Genomic DNA, 19,235 nt, shown 5'->3' with positions numbered 1-19,235 from the left:
TTAATTGTAAGTAAACTGTATTTTATATATTAAAATTTGATTTTTTTATATAAATAAATTTAAACTAATACGCATATTATAAATTGATAAACTAACTTACCATGTAAGAAAATTTTAAATCATTTAAAATGATTTGGTGTAGTTTTAATTCAATTTATAAAAAAGCTGAACCATAATTTTTCTAGGCATATGTAATATTGATGTATCAGAATTTTATTTAATTAAGAATTAAATTTAGGATTTTTTAATTAATATAAATTATTTTTTATTTTAAATAAAACTATTATATATACATAAAAAACATTAAATTAATCCTAATGTATTTTATAAATATATGTGATGTTTTACTTATTTTTAATATATTTTAATATATAAATAAATAATTTGTTAATAAATTTTTTATGTATATAGACGTAACATAATTAATTTAAAATTTTAAAATTTAATATTAATTTTAAATTATAAAAAATACTTTAAAAATTTATTTTTTTTGTATTTGATTTTTAACTAATAATTATTATTATTTTAAAATTTTTTATATATATAATTATATAATTTTGTTGAGTAAAGATAAGTTTATACGAATTTTATAAGTATGATTTTTAAATTATAATAATTAAAAAGATAATTTTTGGTAGTGAGAAAAAAAAAACGTGGCATACAGACGATAATATAATCTAATTGTTGATGATGTGAGCTGGCTCAATCCAAAAAAAAAGATATATTTTAAAGGGTAACAAATAGAGAATTTAATTTTGATAAGTTGAGTACATTAAAAAACGGTGTACTCTCTTGTTTACTTTATTTATTTCTTTATAAAAAAAATTATAAAAGAAACTCAGGCTAAGTATGTTTTGTTTTTTTTGTCAGTAATGGGCCATGTTTAAAGATGGAACCCTAAACCATTGTCAGCAAAAAATTTCGTCGTGCAATTTGTGTTGTTTCCGTCACATCGGAAAACCTCTCCGGTGCGGTTGTGGCATCTTGCTCTCCGTCACCTCCAAGTGGGAAAATGTTGAAGTTCCTATCAAAAGTGAAGATCGAGTACAACGCACTGGACCCGCGAATAGCATCGTGTATGGAGTTCATGGCACAGTGCAACTCACGCAAGGCGAGGGAATCAAACCCTGCGTTCCAGGTGGAGGTGAAGCGCCGAACTGACGAACACCCACCGCAGATCACTGTGACCTTTGTCAACGGCGTCGAGCAAGCCTTCGATGCGACCTCAACCCCTGCACAGAGCATAAGGACCATGATTCTTGAAAAAGGCCAAACCCTAGAGACCGAGCAGATGTTCCGAGAAGCTGGTGAGTCATGGCCTGTCATCATCCCCAAAGAAGAGCTATCTCATCCCGCATCTGGCATCAAGGTTTGTTTTTTTCTAGCTTTATCGATTTTGTTTACTTGCGATTATGCTCGGTGCGTTCTTTCAATGTTAATTCTCTGCTTTTTATTCCATTGCGGATCGTTTTCTATTACTTTCTCGATGGTGATTGGTCATTGGTGCTGCATTATTGCTTTTACTTTAGGAGTTTAGAATTGTATGGAAACGAAACTGCTCTTACATCTACCTGAGATAGTAATTTTGATTTTCAAACTTAAACATCTCTAGAAAGCATTTTGCATTTAATCTGTTCATGATGAGTATAGCTTTTCTCATAGGAGCAATAATGAGTTTGGTGGTTTTCTGTTCTTCATGCCTGATATCCTACTTTAATTTGATCTTGGCTGTAATAAATTTTAAGGCAAAATTGCACATTTTTATTGGGGTGTTTGAAGGGTATTTTTTGCTTGTATTGTTATATAGAACAAGGAAGATACATTACAATTCTGAGATAAATTGAAGCTCCTAAGTATGCACTATGGATCCATTGATTTTACAGCCATGGTACATGTCATATGTTGCAGGAAACAGCAAAGAAGAAACCGTCCGTATTGATTAACTATATGTTCCAGAGTTTCGCTATAAGATGGACATAATTTCTTCCCCTGATATATATAATAATGCTATATAATAATCCATATTAGTTGTCCGATATCGCTCTTCTGCATGCTGGCTTTATGTGGTTACTCATTGATGCACTAGTGATACATATGCTTTTGGAAAATGCAACTAATTTTTCTGCACGGTCTTACAATTATGTTTCAATACCATTCCTTCCATTTGAGTATGTGATCTATACCTATTCCATTAATTTTTATTTTCTTTCATGTGCCCCTTCTTTTCAGCCAAGGAAAGCAGAGGAGAAGAAGCAATAGCCATGTATTGTTGAGCCTACCAACGGCCAGGAAATGTTCCGATTTTCTCAGGCATTCTCTGATTTCTTTTTGGTGGGGAGAGTACATGACATGAGATCATGACTGTTTTATGCTTTGCTGTATTTTAGGGTTGAATTATTGATATTGATTAAACAAATATGCATGTGACTCGTGTAATAATTGTTGTTTGTGAATAGCAGAATTTTGAAACGGTAATAATTTCATGCTAGAATTTGGTTGAATTTGATTATCAAAATGAATTAGTCATATAATATTATCGAAAACTTAAATATGTTAATGAATAATTATATGCCTTTTTTTTATTTTTACCTCTCCCCATTATTATGTACAGGAAACTCAAGCCTAATGAATCCATTGGAGGAGTGCTGTGTGGCAAACATGGGACATGAATGTGTTGATGTGGAGGACAAAGGAGCAAAACAATATAAAGGGTGTCAAAATCCTAATCTTGCATTCTTCTGGGACATCGTTCACCCGTCACAAAATGGTTGGAACGCAATCTTCACTTTGTTGCAACCTTCTATAGCCCAATTCACTCTACCGTAATAACTTGGTGTCATATATGGAATTCTATTCTGTTTTTGCTTTTAAGTTTAGAATCCTCATCAGCAGCACTGTAAAATCCTAAACTAGAATATGGTTTAGTTACTAATTTATAATAATGTTTAAGAGACAATAAAATTTTAGATATAATAAATATGTAGTTATAAATATTGTGTATATAAAATTACAGATGTCTATATAAAATAATTTTAGATATTATTTTTCTAATATTGGCGATAATTTATTATATGTCTACTTGTCTAGCATCAATACTACGTGGCTAGCTATTTATTTTATATTTTCTGTAGAGCTATCCTTGACATCACTTTCGTCGTATATGGACAATGTGGTTTACAATTGAATAATGGGTGAATGATATGGTGTCTATCACATTGTACCTAAGTTACTAAAAAGGTAAATAAATAATATAAATTTTATATGATTTACTTTTTATTTTAAACATTTTATCTTTTACTTTAAAAAGTAATTTAGGCAATTTAGGCCCCATAGAACTTACCTGAATAATGTTAGACTAATATTAGTTAGTAAAATTCGCTAAGAATTCATATTAAATATAGGAGGGAAAATAGTAAAGACTATGCTTCACTTAATTATCTTTAAAAAATTACATTATCTGTTCTGCACCTAAATTAAAAGAGAATAGAAATATCAATGAACTTAATTATGATTTGAAAAGATAATCCTAATTAAAAAGTATTTTATAACTAACTCCCTAATCAAGTTCACAAGAAATTACTGTTTTTGATCTATTTTTAATTTTAAAACAATTTTCTTTTGAAAAAAAAATTATAACAAAATTGTTACGATGGGTAACCGGAGATTAATGGACTGGACGGTGTTGGTTGGCCCAAACGTATGGATGAGGAGGATTCCAAGCGTTCTGCAACTCGGGAACCTCCGTCCGGCTCGTGCGCATGAAAGAATGGGGGGTGGTACCTGCAAAAACACTCCGATGCCTAAGTCAGCAAGGGTGTGAGCAGGTCTAGAGAATATTGGGACTTAGAGATACCTGAGGGGTGTCAGTGTATTTATAGTGGTAAACCAATAACCACCGTTGGAGTAGTGCCACTTTTCTAGGGTGTTAACCGTCCCTTTATCTTAGAGAAGTTAAGATATGGCTCGTGGAAGTGGTTAGAGAGATTCTAGGGGCAGTTACTCATTCAAATGAGTGCTTATCTGCCAGCTAACCCTCGTTCCCGACTTCTTTAAAGCAAGTCGTGACGAGTACCGACTTCGTAGTAGCTGATCTGGTGAAAGGTGAGGTCAACCCTTTGGGTTGGGCCTTTTTACTTGGACCCTGAGCCTTAATCGTTGGGCTAGAGTATGAACAGTGCCCCTACTCGAGCCCAATTTCTCTTTAAGATTTGGGTTCGAGTATACTACTCGGGGTTGTAACCGACTTGTTGGAGGACCGACGTGATGTTCTGAAACCGACGTGATTTTTCGTGACCTTTTGGTTCTAACAGTTACGTCTAATCAAGCGTCGTGTCCGTTAAGGATGTGCGTAGGGATTGATGGTCTTGGTAACGGTGCATTTTCATTAATGACTGCCCCGCTTTTACCATAGTGCCCCTAGCATGTTTATAAATGCTTTCCCTCTCTTTCGTTGTTTCGTTTCTGCGATTTTTAAACTTCTTCCTCATTTGTTCGTGCTGCACCCTCGTGTTTTCGAAGGCTTTTGCTTCCTCCAACCTCCATTTTCAGATAAAGGTTAGTTCTTTCTGTAACATGCCTTTCTATTTACATGTCTTTATTTTGTAGATAGGTTGGTTTGTAGACTTTGGTTCCGTGTTCCCTCCCTTTAGAGACCGTGTTTTTAATTTTCCTTTTCTTTTTCCCTTGTAGGTTTTTGTCATCTTTTTAAGAAAAAGAAATGGCTTCCGTAGACGTTCTTTCTCAGTGGGTTGATGTCACGGTCCTAGGGGAGGAACCCTCGGTCGATACTGAGTTTATTACCCATCTTCGCACTCATCACAGAATTTGTACTACTGAGGAAGATGAGCCGAAGTATGAATTGGTAGTCCCGGGTCCAGAAGACCGGGTCTGCTTCGGGAGGGCCAATGAGGCGGCCCCTCATTTTTTCTTTATGTATGAGTGTATGATCACCCGTTTGGGTGTTTTTCTTCCTTTTTCAGACTTTGAGATGTCTGTTTTGCATCACTGTCGAGTTGCTCCTACCCAGCTTCACCCCAACTCTTGGGGTTTTTTGAAAATTTATCAATTTATTAGTCAGGCTTTGGAGTTCCCGACTTCTTTGAAGATTTTTTTCTATCTCTTCCATATGACCAAACCCTTCAGTGGGCTAAACAATAAGCAATAGTGGGTGTCTTTCCGAGCCATACAGGGTCAGAGAGTTTTTACCCTTTTTGACGAATCCTTCCATGACTTTAAAAATTATTTTTTCAAAGTTCAAGCTGTAGAGGGTCACCACCCCTTTTTTCTGGATGATAATTCTTCTCCCCGCTTTTCTTTGTACTGGCTGGAGGCCTCCCCCTGCGAGAAATATGGTCTGGATGACCTGGATGAGGTGGAAGCAGCCATTGTGGGGTTCCTCCGAGAAGTGTGGGGGAGGGCCCCATACTTGGACACAAAAAAGTTTTTCCAGGGGTCTCCGACCTTTGTCCAGGCACAGCTAGGTAGCTTTTATTTGTTTGTTAGATTTTTGACTTGTCTGACTGACCTTTTCGACTTGTCTAATCTATTAGTTATTGTCTTTTCAGAGATGGTGAAGACAAACGCTCAGGAGTCTTACCAGAGAGTTCAGGAGGCTAAAGCGAGGTCTCGCGCCAGGACTGGTGGCGTCAGGGCGGTTATCCCTCCTCCTCCTCCTCCTCGGAACGTTGGGACTCCCTCTCAGCCCATTGTGATTTCTTCTTCAGCTTTCTCTCAGCCGCCCCCTCCGCCCGATCTTCTCCTGAGCCAGAGAAGAAGAAGCGCAAGGCTTTAGAGTATGGCTCTTCTGGTGAGGTTAAGGCGGATGCTCTTGCATTCGTCCGAAAGAACATCTATCCCCATGCTCGTATAAGCATGGATGATGTTTCTGTTCGGCGCCACCTTACCACTCTGGTTGAGGAGAGCCTCAAGGAGGCGGGGGTTTGTGGCAAACTCTTAGATATTTTTGAGAAGGCTCCTCTCAGCTCTTTAGGGATGACCTCGAGGGTCGAGGAGCTGGAAGGGAGGCTTCTTTTATATCAAGAGCAGGAGAGGGAGTTGAAGGAGGAAGTCGCCAAGTTGAAGGAGGAGAGGGATAGCCTTCGGGAGAAGGAGAGGAAATTGCAAGCCCAATGCAACATGGAGGTGGGCTTGAGGAAGACAGCACAAGACAGCTACCAAAGTTTATTTAACGATCTTGTGTCTGTGAAAAATGAGCTGCTGAATTCTCAGAGGGCCTATACCGAGTTGGACTCTATTGCTGATGGGGCTGAGGAGGCTTGGAGGATCTTTAGGGAGCAGGTCGGAGTCATTGCTCCTGGCCTGGACCTTTCCCCTTTAGATCCTGATAAAGTTGTCATTGATGGTGCCATTGTGGATCCCCCTGTCCCCGAGATTATTTCCGAGTCAGAATTGAAGACTCGGGGGCAGAGAATTATAGAGTCCCCTCCTCGCACTAAGGACGCTCCGAGTTCTTCTACAGTTCCTACGACTTCCTCTTCGTCTCCTATGGATGCCTCTCTTCCCGGTCCTGGCGGCGCTCCTTCTGCCTCTGGTGGTGGTGATCTGTCTACTTCTCTTACAAAAAAGTAATTTGTTGGCTATTTGGGGCCCGACCTGTGGGTCCCCTCTTTTTTAAACACTATTTATTTTTGGTAGTGTTTGAACAATTTTTTTGCCTTTTAAGGCCGTAAACAAAACACTTTATAATACCCTTTTTAATAGGTGTTAAGTTAAAAAATAAGTACCCCTTTTTTGGATAAGGGTTTAAGTTACCTTATGCGTGCATGCTTTTCTGATTTGCGATTTTTTCGAATTCTCCTTGATCTTTTTTGAAAAAACCTTTTCTTTGGCTTGTCTGCCTTTCTGAACCTTTTTGTTTTAAGGATCTTTAGGACAGCCTTTTAGTCTTTTCTTGGGTTTTTTCCTATCTCTCTTTTGTTATTCCTAGTACTCAATTTCGTTTCATTGAGCTTTTCTGACTTAGGCTACTTTCGTGATTCATTTGTGTTACTCGGTTTCCCGTTCCGGCTTATGAGTCGGGATGTTTCCGAGTTTATTATGATCAACTTCTATAACCTCTTTACACCGACTTGTACCTCGTCATTTTATCCTGACGACCATCTAGGTCGGTTCATGGAATTTTCACGTTTTGTCGAGCTTAAGTCGGCGCGTTTCGTCGAAAGGAAGAGAAAACAACAAAAAAGGAATTTATAAGAGATATTTGTAAGATGAAAAGATCTTTATTAATTGGGGAGGTACTTCATTGCTACTAAGGGTTTTTGACAATCTATTTCCCTTAGCCCTACTATGATGCCTCGTTAAAAACCCTTCTCCAGAAAAAACCCTTTAGTTTTGGGAAAAAAAAAATCATGAAGTTGGGAAAAGAGTACATCAGGGAGTAGAGTTCGCTTTTAGCTATAGTACCTTTTCATGTTACAGGCATGCCACGACCTTGGTAACTCGGTGCCGTTTAAGTCGGTCACCTTATAATAACCTTTTCCTAAGACCTCATTAATTTTGTAAGGTCCCTTCCAGTTTGCAGCGAGCTTTCCTTCCCCTGATTTGTTGACTCCAATGTCGTTTCTGATCAAGACCAAGTCGTTCGGGGCGAATGCTCTTCGGATGACTTTTTTGTTGTACCTTGTAGTCATCCTTTGCTTCAACGCTGCTTCTCTTATCTGGGCTTTCTCTCGGATTTCGGGGAGCAAGTCGAGCTCTTCTTTGTGCCCCTGTATATTTCCGATCTCGTCATGGAGAATCACTCTTGGGCTTTGCTCGTTGACTTCTATTGGGATCATGGCTTCTACGCCATAAACTAGTCGGAATGGTGTTTCTCCAGTGGCGGATTGGGGGGTCGTCCTGTAAGCCCATAGCACTTATGGGAGCTCTTCAGCCCAAGCTCCTTTTGCATCTTGTAGCCTTTTCTTTAGCCCTGCCAGTATGACTTTGTTGGCTGCCTCGGCTTGCCCATTGGCTTGCGGGTGTTCTACCGAGGTGAACTGGTGCTTGATTTTCATACTGGCTACTAGGCTTCTAAAGGTAGAGTCGGTGAATTGGGTTCCATTATCTGTAGTAATGGAATGGGGTATCACATACCTTGTGATGATATTTTTGTAGAGGAACCTCCGACTTCTTTGGGCGGTGATGGTGACCAATGGTTCTGCTTCTATCCATTTTGTGAAGTAGTCTATCCCCACTATCAGGTATTTGACTTGTCCTGGCGCTTGGGGAAAGGGACCTAACAAATCCATTCCCCATTTCGCAAAGGGCCATGGAGAAGTGATGCTGATGAGTTCCTCCGGGGGAGCTACGTGGAAATTTGCGTGCATCTGGCACGGTTGGCACTTCTTCACAAATTCGGTCGCATCTTTCTGCAAGGTCGGCCAGTAGAATCCAGCTCGGATCACTTTCCTGGCTAATGACCTTGCTCCGAGATGGTTTCCGCAGATCCCACTATGGACTTCTTCTAACACCTCGGTGGTTTTTGAGGTCGGTACGCACTTTAACAATGGTGTTGATATCCCCCTTCTGTAGAGAATATTTTTCACCAAGGTGTAGTGTTGTGCTTCCCTCCGGATTTTCTTGGCCTCTTTCTCCTCCTTCGGGAGGATGTCAAATTTCATGTATTCGACCAAGGAATTCATCCATCCGAGGTTTAGTCCGACTACCTCAAGGACCTCTTGTTTGTCTTCTACTTTTATCACGGAGGGTTCCTGGAGAGTTTCTTGGATCAGGCTTCTGTTATTCCCTCCTGGCTTGGTACTTGCTAACTTGGATAGGGCGTCTGCTCTGCTATTTAGATCCCGAGTTATGTGTTTGACCTCGATTTCTGCAAAGCACCCAAGATGTTCCAGAGTTTTTTCCAAGTACCTTTTCATATTTGGGACTTTTGCCTGATACTCTCCACTTATCTGGGAGGTCACCACTTGCGAGTCGCTGTATATCATCACTTTTGTAGCGCCGACTTCTTCTGCCAGCTTCAATCCAGCAATCAAGGCTTCATATTCTGTCTGATTATTTGAAGCTAGGAATTCAAATTTGAGGGAAACTTCTATCTGGGTTCCTCTATCATCCACAAATATTATGCCTGCACCGCTTCCTGTTTTGTTTGAGGATCCATCTACGTAGAGTTCCCATGTAGTTGGTTTTTTCTCTTGGTCTCCTGCGTATTCCGCGATGAAGTCGGTGAGGCACTGGGCTTTAATCGCCGTCCGAGTTTCATACTTCAAGTCGAACTCGGAGAGCTCTATTGCCCATTGAACCATTCTCCCTGCAACATCCGTCTTTTGGAGGATTTGCTTCATGGGTTGGTTCGTGCGGACTCTTATTGTGTGAGCTTGAAAGTAAGGTCGTAGCCTTCGTGAGGCTACCACTAAGGAGTAGGCAAACTTCTCTAGTTTGTGGTACCTTAGCTCAGGGCCTTGTAGAACTTTACTGATGAAATATACTGGGTGCTATCCGACCTCGTCTTCTCTTATCAGGGCCGACGAGACGGCCCTGTCTGCTACAGATAAGTATAGGACGAGGTCTTCCCCAGCTGTAGGTCGGGTCAGGATAGGAGGTTGGCTCAAGAATCTTTTGAACTCCTGGAACGCCTCCTCACATTCCGGAGTCCATTCGAACTGACATTCCTTTCTCAATAGGGAGAACAGTGGAAGGGATTTTAGTGCTGATCCTGCCAAGAATCTGGAGAGGGCTGCAAGTCGGCCATTCAGTTGTTGGACCTCTCTTAAACAAGTCGGGCTTTTCATTTCTAGGATGGCTCTACACTTATCGGGATTTGCTTCGATCCCTCTTTGTGTCAGCATAAACCCTAGAAATTTTTCTGCCTCTACCGCGAAGGCACACTTTACGGGGTTTAGTCTCATCCTGTGTAACCTTATGGTGTCAAAGACTCATGAGAGATCTGACAAGAGGTCGACTTCTTTTTCGGTTTTCACCAACATGTCGTCGACGTATACTTCCATTAGGTTTTCCAGGTGAGAGGCGAACACCTTATTCATCAACCTCTGGTATGTGGCCCCTGCATTTTTCAATCCAAACGACATGACCACGTAGCAGAAATTAGCTCTGGGTGTGATGAATGATGTCTTCTCCTGGTCTGGCACATACATCGGGATTTGGTTATATCTCGAGTAGGCGTCCATGAATGATAAGTATTGATACCCCGAGCTGGAGTCTACTAGGGTATCAATGCTTGGCAGTGGATAAGGGTCCTTGGGACAGGCCTTATTTAAGTCAGTGTAGTCGACACACATTCTCCATTTATCATTTTATTTTTTGACTAGCACTACATTGGCTAGCCATGTTGGGTACTTGACTTCTCTGATGAAGCCGGCTTCTAGGAGCGCTTGTACTTGCTCTTCTACTATTAGGACTCGTTCTGGGCCGAGCTTGCGTCTTCTTTGCTGTACAGGTCGGGACCCCGGATAAACCGAGAGCTTATGAGACATGAGCTCGGGGTCTATCCCAGGCATGTCGGAGGCCTTCCAGGCGAAGAGATCGGAGTTATCTCTTAGGAGCTTAGTCAACCCTTGTTTTAGGGTTTCCCCTAGGTTGGCTCCTATGTGAGTATTTTTTCCCTCCTCTTCGCCGACCTGTATCTCCTCTGTTTTTCCTCCCGGTTGTGGACGCAGCTCCTCTTTAGCCCTTGCGCCTCCGAGCTCTACTGTGTGAACTTCTCTGCCTTTTCCTCTCAGGTTTAGGCTTTCATTGTAGCATTTCCTTGCCAATTTCTGGTCTCCCCTTACCGTTGCTATCCCCGCTGAGGTCGAAAATTTCATACAAAGGTGAGGAGTGGATACCACCGCTCCGAGTCGATTAAGGGTAGCTCTGCCGATTAAAGCATTATATGCTGACCCTACATCGATGACTATGAAGTCTATACTTAGAGTTTTTGATTTTTCCCCTTTTCCAAAAGTGGTGTGGAGGGGCGAAAATCCCAGTGACTTTATTGGCGTGTCACCTAATCCGTACAAGGTGTCGGGGTAGGCTCTTAACTCTTTTTCATCCAGCCCTAGTTTGTCGAAAGCGGGCTTGAAAAGAATGTCCGCTGAGCTTCCTTGGTCTACTAGGGTTCTGTGAAGATGAGCATTTGCTAGGATCATAGTTATTACCACTGGATCATCGTGTCCAGGGATTATTCCTTACCCATCTTCTTTTGTGAATGAAATGGTGGGGAGGTCGGATGACTCTCCTCCGACCTGGTAGACTCTCTTGAGATGCCTTTTGCGAGAGGATTTGGTGAGTCCCCCTCCCGCGAACCCTCCTGAGATCATATGGATATGTCTCTCCGGGGTTTGTGGTGGTGGGTCTCTTCTATCCACATCATCTCGCTTTCTCTTCCCATGGCTGTCCGACCTTTCTATGAGATATCTGTCAAGCCGACCTTCTCTAGCCAGCTTTTCTATCACATTTTTGAGGTCGTAACAGTCATTTGTGGAGTGACCATATATTTTATGGTACTCACAGTAGTCGCTACGGCTCCCCCTTTTTTTATTTTTAATGGGTCTGGGGGTGGCAGCCTTTCGGTGTTACAAATCTCTCTGTATACATCCACTATAGAAACTTTCAGAGGAGTATAAGAGTGATATTTTCTTGGTCTATCGAGACCGAGTTCTTCCTTCTTCTTGGTTTCCTTCTCCCTCTCTTTTGCTGAGGGAGGGTGCCCAGGTCGCCAGCTCAGGTCTCTCAACTTAGCATTTTCCTCCATGTTGATGTACTTTTCAGCTCTTTCCTGTACATCACTTAGAGAGATGGGGTGTCTTTTGGATATGGACTGTGAGAAGGGACCTTCTCTGAGCCTATTGACTAACCCCATTATGACTGCCTCGGTGGGCAGGTCTTGAATCTCTAAACATGCTTTGTTGAACCTTTCCATATAGGCTCGTAAGGATTCTCCGACCTCCTGTTTTATTCCCAGGAGGCTTGGTGCATGCTTTACTTTGTCTTTCTGGATAGAGAACCTCATCAAGAACTTCCTTGAGAGGTCTTCAAAGCTGGTAACCGACCTCAGGGGGAGGCTGTCGAACCACTTCATCGCCGCTTTCGACAAGGTTGTCGGAAAAGCTTTGCATCGCGTAGCATCAGAAGCGTCAGCTAGATACATCCGACTTTTAAAATTGCTCAAATGATGCTTTGGATCAGTGGTTCCGTCGTAGAGGTCCATATCGGGGCTTCTAAAGTTTCTCGGAACTTTTGCCCTCATTATGTCCTCACTAAAAGGATCTTCCCCCCCTAGGGGTGACTCTTCTCTACCGTCACGGGAGTTCCGACCTTTGAGGGAGGATTCTAACTTTAAGAGTTTTCTTTCTAACTCTTTTCGTCGCTCCATCTCCTCTTTTAGGTTCTTTTCAGTTTTCTTTTGTCGCTCCCGTTCCTGTTCTAACTGTTCGAGGCGACTGTGGACTAACCCCATGAGCTCAGTTGCATGGGATGGTCCCTCTTTCTCTGATTCGCGTCCTTCTGAAGAATTCACCTTCGGATTTTTTATTCCGGAGGTGCCTTCCCTGTGTTGGTCATTGGCTTCCTGGTAAAGGGTCAAGTCTGCCTCATTATTTCCGGTGTTCAGATTCTCTTGTTCAGAATCTGTCTCTACATGACCCTCTTCAGGGGATCTATCTGCCATCACTGGTTGATCTCTCGGGTCCCCGGCAACGGCGCCAATGTTACGATGGGTAACCGGAGATTAATGGGCTGGACGGTGTTAGTTGGCCCAAACGTATGGATGAGGAGGATTCCAAGCGTTCTGCAACTCGGGGACCTCCGTCCGGCTCGTGCGCGTGAAAGAATGGAGGGTGGTACCTGCAAAGACACTCTGATGCTTAAGTCAGCAAGGGTGTGAGCAGGTCTAGAGAGTATTTGGACTTAGAGATACCTGAGGGGTGTCAGTGTATTTATAGTGGTGAACCAATAACCACCGTTGGAGTAGTGCCACTTTTCTAGGGTGTTAACCGTCCCTTTATCTTAGGGAAGTTAAGATATGGCTCGTGGAAGTGGTTAGAGAGATTCTAGGGGCAGTTACTCATTCAAATGAGTGCCTATCTGCCAGCTAATCCTCGTTCCCGACTTCTTTAAAGCAAGTCGTGACGAGTACCGACTTCGTAGTGGCTGATCTGGTGAAAGGTAAGGTCAACCCTTTGGGTTGGGCCTTTTTACTTGGACCCTGGGCCTTAATCGTTGGGTCAGAGTATGAACAAAAATAATACAAAAATTTTGGAAGAGAAAAAAGAAAAGGAAAAAAATATGATATGAAAATGAAATACAGAAAGAGGGAAAAGCTTGAAACAGGAAAATTTAATTAGAAATGTAGTTGAAAAACTATTTGTTCAACCAACACTATTGATTGAGTAAAATCCCCCATATCAAAACTCAAAGTTTAAAAAGTCTTGGGTCAAAGACTTTAAGACCAATTCAAGTGAAGAAAACAAAGGAAATAAAATTAAAAAATGGATCTCTCCAATTCGTTCATCTTCTTATTTGAATTTCCTATAAACATGATATTCATATAACAAATTGAACCCTACACAAATGGAGTAGCTTCCATGCAGGAATGTATAAAATCTTATATAGATTTTTTTTTCCTTTTTCTTTTTTCCCCTTTCATTTTTCCAATATATAATTATCTACATGACATTTTTTCTTCTTTCCTTCATAAAATGAGATCAATCTTGACATCTCACTCTTCACTTTTTAACTTGTTCCGCTATGATCTAAAGCAAAAATTTTGTTGTGTTACAACTTACAAGGAATTTGTATACTCGTCTATATGTAGCATATACTTGTTGAACAAGTCTTGTGTTGTATCTTTCTTGCTGAGTGGATGCATAACTCAAACCATCTCCAGAATCTTGACATTCCCAGTCGAATTCGCCGCAAGCAAGGTGGAGGACTGGCCGCGCCAACATACCGAAGAGACAAACTGTGTGGCATCTTCGACTTCATGGCCGGAAAGGGGGTCGGTGTTCTGAAACTTGAATGATAACGCCGGCATGGGAAAGGCCTTGTGGTATATGAACACCTAAGTCAACACACAAGATTTAATTTCAGTAGTACCGCATAAACCAATACGAAAGAGAAATGTTTTGTGTACTTATTAATGTTAGTCGAGAACTGTTGACTTGGTTAATACGAAAAGGGATTGAAAAGGACATATGGAATACCTCATTTGTCTCTGAACCGGTGGCTATATAACCGTCGGAAACTGATAACCCCACAAAGTTCTGCAACCAGGAAAGATACTTCAGCAAGATAACATATGAACTCAAGAGGGAATACAGTTAGTCTTATCAATGAACATACCTTAACATTCATATGACCGGTGAATGATTGAACAGGCGAGTCGATGACTCGAGACGCGCATGTAGACAAATCCCAAAGCTTAAGTGTGTTATCCGTGGATGCAGAGGCAAGAGTCACATTGTCTACAAACTTGATGTAGCTCACAGTCTTACTATGTCCAATCAATGTACAAAGTGGCACTTTCAAGTTGCGAAGATCATAGTAGTATATCCGGTGATCTGCCGAACCAAATGCGAGGAAGCGGGCTGAATCGAGAGGGAACTGAACGCAGCACACATTCGCCTTCGTCTTGATGGTACCGATACTAACTCCCTGCAGTAACAGCAAAGGTGAGAGGAACAACTCATCATACACCCAGCATTAAATAATAAAACATGCAATAGATGATTGCAGTACGTTTAGTTTTCAAAGCTGACATTCCACCAAGTGCAAGAATGGAATTGCCTGATTGATACTCCATAGCTTGACAGAACCGTCATCGCTCCCACTTGCCAACATTGTCGGATCTGCTGATGAGAAATCGATCGACCACACCCGCCGCTCATGCTCCCGCATTTCGGACAGTACTTGACTTCTTGTCACATCCCATAACTGAATAATACAACAAATAGAGATATCGTTACATAAGGGATGAAATAGTGAGGGGAATGAATTATAATCATACATTATACAACATGATACGAAGGGAAGTCTTGGGGCAACAGTCGAGATGTTTCTGTGTAACCTCAAGGTCACAGGTTCAAACCGGAGAAACAACCACTGACATAATTATTAAGTTAGGCTGCGTGCATTACACCCTTTGGGTGCGGCCTTTCCCCGGACCCTGTGTTAACTCAGGATGCTTGTGCACCGGGCTGCCCTTATTATACATGATACATGGATGGTTAAAATTAAAAGTTACTAAAATTTACTCCTCACTTGATCTTCTGAACTTATACAACTAAGCAATTACATTTGAGCTACCTGTACAACCCCTTCGAAGTTACTCGAAGCAATTTGACTTTTGATGTAGGTATTCCAAGATATGCTGCTCAACTTTGACCTACTAGCCATCTCCACCACCGGATAGTGGATATCACGATCCTCATTTATGATTGCATCACATTCAAACACTTTGATCTTCTTATTCACGCCAGCAGTAGCGAAAAATTCTCCGTCACGATCAAAGCTGAGTGAGCATACTAGGTTGGAAGAATGCAAAAGATCTCCTTGCTTAAGGTCAGCCTTAACCTTTAGCTTACTGAAAGATAAGTACTTGCATAAACCTTCAAGGAAAGGATTTATCCAAGCACTCGAACCCTCCCTGCATTGCTCTTTTGATGCTAAGTTGTTGACACAACTTCTTTCAGACACAACTACAGAACCTCTACCGTCGTTTGCTAAAGGCAAATGTCTAGCCACTGGTCTCGCCAACGATGGTCGGCAACGTGTTAAGAAGTATGCCGATTCTAGTTTCTTAAAGTTCCTCATCAGCCGTGAGCTTTTCGAAAGATAACTTCCCTGATTTTTCTGATCATCAACTATGTTATCATCATATTCCTCCATGTTTCTAACATGCATCCCTGGTCTAAATCGTTTTCTGGTCCCCGTGCAAGCAGAATCCTCACTATCAACAACAGTCATGGATGGGAAACTTGATGTCGAATGATCATCACACCTTAGTTCGGCTCCGGTAATCTCTTTAAGTCTGCCTTGCTTCTTGGCAACTTCTTCAATATCCGAACACAGAAATGAGATAGTGTGTTGCAACTTCTCAGCTACTTCCCGTTTTCTTTGTTGAATTAACAAAAGGAATTCTAGTAACAATTCCTGATCCTCTATTCTGTGTCGAAGTTCTATTGCTGCTTCCCGTTCTTCCATGTCATCTCTCTGTTCATTGAGGAAATCGCTCTGCAGCAAATCCCTGTCACACAAGAAAACAAATGATTTAAAAATTAACTATGTTGATATTACAGAACTAAAAAAAGTCGTATGATCAGTCAGAATCCGATTCTTTGCTATCAAAAGTATGTAGCAAAGTATAGTACTTGGTCTTGTGATCCATAAATCTTAACCAAGAACTAGGCAAAAAATGAAGACAGTATGATTTTAGTAAGTAAACATTTTCCCATTGTAGGCAACTTCTTGTGGTGTCAAAATATCATTTCTATTGTATCAAATGTTACAATATAGGTTTTGGCAAATGTTTTAATAATTATACTTCACCCTGAACAAAAACATAAATATCAAATACAGAGTTTCTTAACATAACTAATATAATCCAACAAAGCATCACTATGCAAAATTTATTACATGAATCTGAGACTGATATCATATATCAAATTCTGTATCAATCTGATTAGTCTATCAAACAGTTAGTTCATAACAGCCTCGGAAACCAGGGGATATGTAGACCAAAAGCCTAGCTTAAATAATCTAATAACCAAAATGTAAAATAATATATTATATATACTTGAAAGTAAACATGCCTCTAAAGTACTAGATAATTGAGACATTTCACAAACAAGTTGGATATTGATAATGTATGAGCCGTACAATGAAGATAAATTACCCCAATGTTGGACGACTACTAGGCTCGGGATGTAGTAACAATAAGCAAAAGGAGGCTTCTTTAGGCCACTTTAGAAGTAACTGCGGAGGAAGAACTCTGTGTCGAAGGCTAGACATGGTTCTACTCTTCTCTTCTCTTGAGCTCAGTGGACAGAATAGCTGGTCAAAATTCGGAAAATCAAGTGAGAATACATAAAAAATAAAGTTGTATAAAGTTAGCAAAATAATAATAATAAAAAAAGGTATACAATTTGTTATGAACCTCAAAAAGGAGAACCCCCAACCGGTAAACATCTGAAGCACAGGAACTAGGACTGCCCGAAGCCTCTTCGGGACTAGTATACCAACTCATCTCCATCAATAGTATCTGTTTCATTGGAAATGATTGCTTCTTTCCTTCTACTTCTTCGGCCTTTCTCCTATCCTTCATTTTATTTTCTTCTGTTTCTTCTATTAACGACGCACGAGCTGCATACACTGCACTCGACAGCATGCAACTAGAATCTGACAAAGCAGTTGTTGAGGGTTTGACAGGCACAAAATCTTCACTTCCTAAACTCCGCTGATGCATGTCGTGGGGGCAGAGAGACGTCGGAGTTTTAACCTCAACACCTTGGCCATTCAATCCATCTCCTAAAGAATCTGATCCAGAATCCGAACAAGACGCAGATTCAATAAATGAGATGTGGTTGAAAGACGACATGACAAAGCAGGAAGGCCTGACATTATGAACTACAACTCCTTGAGAATGTGCTAAGTTAACAATTTCTACTATTTGCCTAAATATGTGCAAACATTCAAAGACATCTACGGATCGATCCGGTTTATCTAACCATTGCCTCAGGCTAATATCACCCCATTCTATAGAGCAAACAAAAGGGTCCGCCCCTAATTCGTCATCACAAAACCCCGAAAACCCAGCCAGATTCTTATTGTGATCACCTTGTGCCAAAAGAACCCTGTCCCTCTCCTTCTTAAAGCTGGAATCGTGCGAAGCCTCACCAGATAAGCGATTTCTTTCAGGACAACGATGCCTTTGGTTCCTATCAGAGACTCCGGAACTATTCAACGTCCTCGAGCTATCAGATTTCTGCCAGCCAGAACCTGAAGAACCTTCCATCTTTATCCAGTTAGAGATGCATGTAGACCAAGAACAACAACACATCCAACAAAAACAGTAACCCTCAAAATTGTTTTAAACTCTTGCAGCTCCACAACCACCATTTCTCAACTCAAATTCATTTCAGCACTCAACATGAAAGATCAAACTCTCAGCTTTTCTGCACTTAACAAACAAGATCACAACTTCATGTCAAAGCTAGCAACAAAGAATTTACCAAAATTTCCCAGCATGCAGTTTAATCCCATTTAAATCAAAAGCAATAAAAAAAAGCTTAAAATCTAATGCAAATTCTTTCTAGTAGAGAAAATAATAAAAATTCAGGAAGACCAAACAAAAATAAATTAAACCTTCTACAGAAGTATATCAACTTCAGGAGACAACTCCAACAAAATGGAAAAAAAATTAAAATTAAAAACAAACAAACATGGACCCTCCAAAAAGGTACCAAACTTTATCCAAATTGATCAGAATTATCAACCACCCATTAGAGTAACAAGACAAACAGATAGATACAGCTACCAAAAGGAAGCAGCTAGAGAGAAAGAAGAAGGAGAAAGAAGAGAGAGAGAAAGAGAAGTATACCAGTTTTTCACCATGGAAGAGGATCTTCTGTTTCAGCTTAGGCCAACCTCAGAACAGAACCACACAAACAAAAAAAGTTTCTAGTTCTACACAGACCCACACACATTGGTTCTGGTTCTCCACAGCCTCATAAATTCTAACCAATTTTTAATTTTGTCGAAATATATCAAAATTGAAAAATATAAAAAAGCAACCCAATTAAAAAAAATCTCAAAGAAAAGTACAAAACAAATAACACCACACCCACATATTAGCCAAAACAAATTATTAAAAAGAAAAAAAGCACAACTTTTTAATTAAAAACTAAACAAATTACGTCAAAATTCAAACAAAGCACAGTTTCAACATTTTTTTATACTTAGTCATAGTTTCTAAAGTTTCAACTTTCTGTATCTTATTTGGTTAATGTGTTATGTTATCTTCATGTTGTTCTAAACAAGGACGTGGCACAACCTTGGCCTCAACGAGGAACAAAGAGAAGAGAGAGAATATAGTAAAATTAATAACTTGTGGGGCCATATTTGGCATTTTTAAAGATTAATACCATCCATGTTGTGATTATTAAATAAAATAAAATAAAAAGGCATGTATTAAAATAATGCGACTCTTTCTTTATTATTAATTTATTATAGATAAAAAGCGTGGCATTTCCTGAAGTGGAAAATTTTTATAATTTATGTGA

General features: G+C 40.4%; 2 protein-coding genes across 8 annotated transcripts; one reads left to right on the top strand and one right to left on the bottom strand.

Annotated features, from left to right (window-relative positions):
• The first annotated feature begins 751 nt into the window (after positions 1-751).
• Positions 752-3,051, top strand: LOC112771977 (uncharacterized). Of its 3 annotated transcripts, none has more exons than XR_003815658.2 (3): positions 760-1,369; positions 2,230-2,310; positions 2,612-3,051. XR_003815658.2 is itself a non-coding variant. In XM_025816844.3 (2 exons), exons 1-2 carry the CDS (start codon positions 1,013-1,015, stop codon positions 2,257-2,259), a joined length of 387 nt encoding a protein of 128 aa, XP_025672629.1. In that variant the 5' UTR covers positions 752-1,012; the 3' UTR covers positions 2,260-3,051. The 3 variants fall into 3 exon arrangements, 1 of the variants encoding a protein (XP_025672629.1); XR_003815657.2 differs by having other exon boundaries at positions 2,230-2,331; XM_025816844.3 differs by having other exon boundaries at positions 752-1,369; positions 2,230-3,051.
• Positions 3,052-13,433: 10,382 nt separating this feature from the next.
• Positions 13,434-19,015, bottom strand: LOC112770735 (protein SPA1-RELATED 3). Of its 5 annotated transcripts, none has more exons than XR_003186700.3 (8): positions 18,554-19,015; positions 17,111-18,128; positions 16,850-17,007; positions 15,262-16,201; positions 14,695-14,889; positions 14,299-14,610; positions 14,160-14,219; positions 13,434-14,017 (listed from the first exon to the last, which is right to left on the bottom strand). XR_003186700.3 is itself a non-coding variant. In XM_025815125.3 (8 exons), exons 2-8 carry the CDS (start codon positions 18,011-18,013, stop codon positions 13,829-13,831), a joined length of 2,709 nt encoding a protein of 902 aa, XP_025670910.1. In that variant the 5' UTR covers positions 18,014-18,128; positions 18,554-19,015; the 3' UTR covers positions 13,434-13,828. The 5 variants fall into 5 exon arrangements, 3 of the variants coding, with proteins under 3 accessions (XP_025670910.1, XP_025670911.1, XP_072081636.1); XR_011876392.1 differs by having other exon boundaries at positions 17,111-18,133; positions 18,554-18,957; XM_025815125.3 differs by having other exon boundaries at positions 14,743-14,889.
• Between the last annotated feature and the right edge of the window lie 220 nt (positions 19,016-19,235).

This window comes from Arachis hypogaea, chromosome 18, assembly GCF_003086295.3.
Source record: "Arachis hypogaea cultivar Tifrunner chromosome 18, arahy.Tifrunner.gnm2.J5K5, whole genome shotgun sequence".
Taxonomy (NCBI): Eukaryota; Viridiplantae; Streptophyta; class Magnoliopsida; order Fabales; family Fabaceae; genus Arachis; species Arachis hypogaea.
The sequence above is the reverse complement of the archived record's forward strand: the minus strand, read 5'-3'. Positions and strand labels throughout refer to the sequence as shown.

Bases quoted from the DNA above. Each gene is read 5' to 3' on its own strand.
- LOC112770735 (XM_025815125.3), bottom strand. From the start codon at position 18,013: ATGTGTTGTTGTTCTTGGTCTACATGCATCTCTAACTGGATAAAGATG. The intron at 17,008-17,110 runs GTTCATAACAAA...AATTTTGACCAG, and splicing joins TGGGGGTTCTCCTTTTTGAG to CTATTCTGTCCACTGAGCTC. The intron at 14,018-14,159 runs GTATTCCATATG...GTGTTGACTTAG, and splicing joins CCGGTTCAGAGACAAATGAG to GTGTTCATATACCACAAGGC.
- LOC112771977 (XM_025816844.3), top strand. From the start codon at position 1,013: ATGTTGAAGTTCCTATCAAAAGTGAAGATCGAGTACAACGCACTGGAC. The intron at 1,370-2,229 runs GTTTGTTTTTTT...CCTTCTTTTCAG, and splicing joins ATCCCGCATCTGGCATCAAG to CCAAGGAAAGCAGAGGAGAA.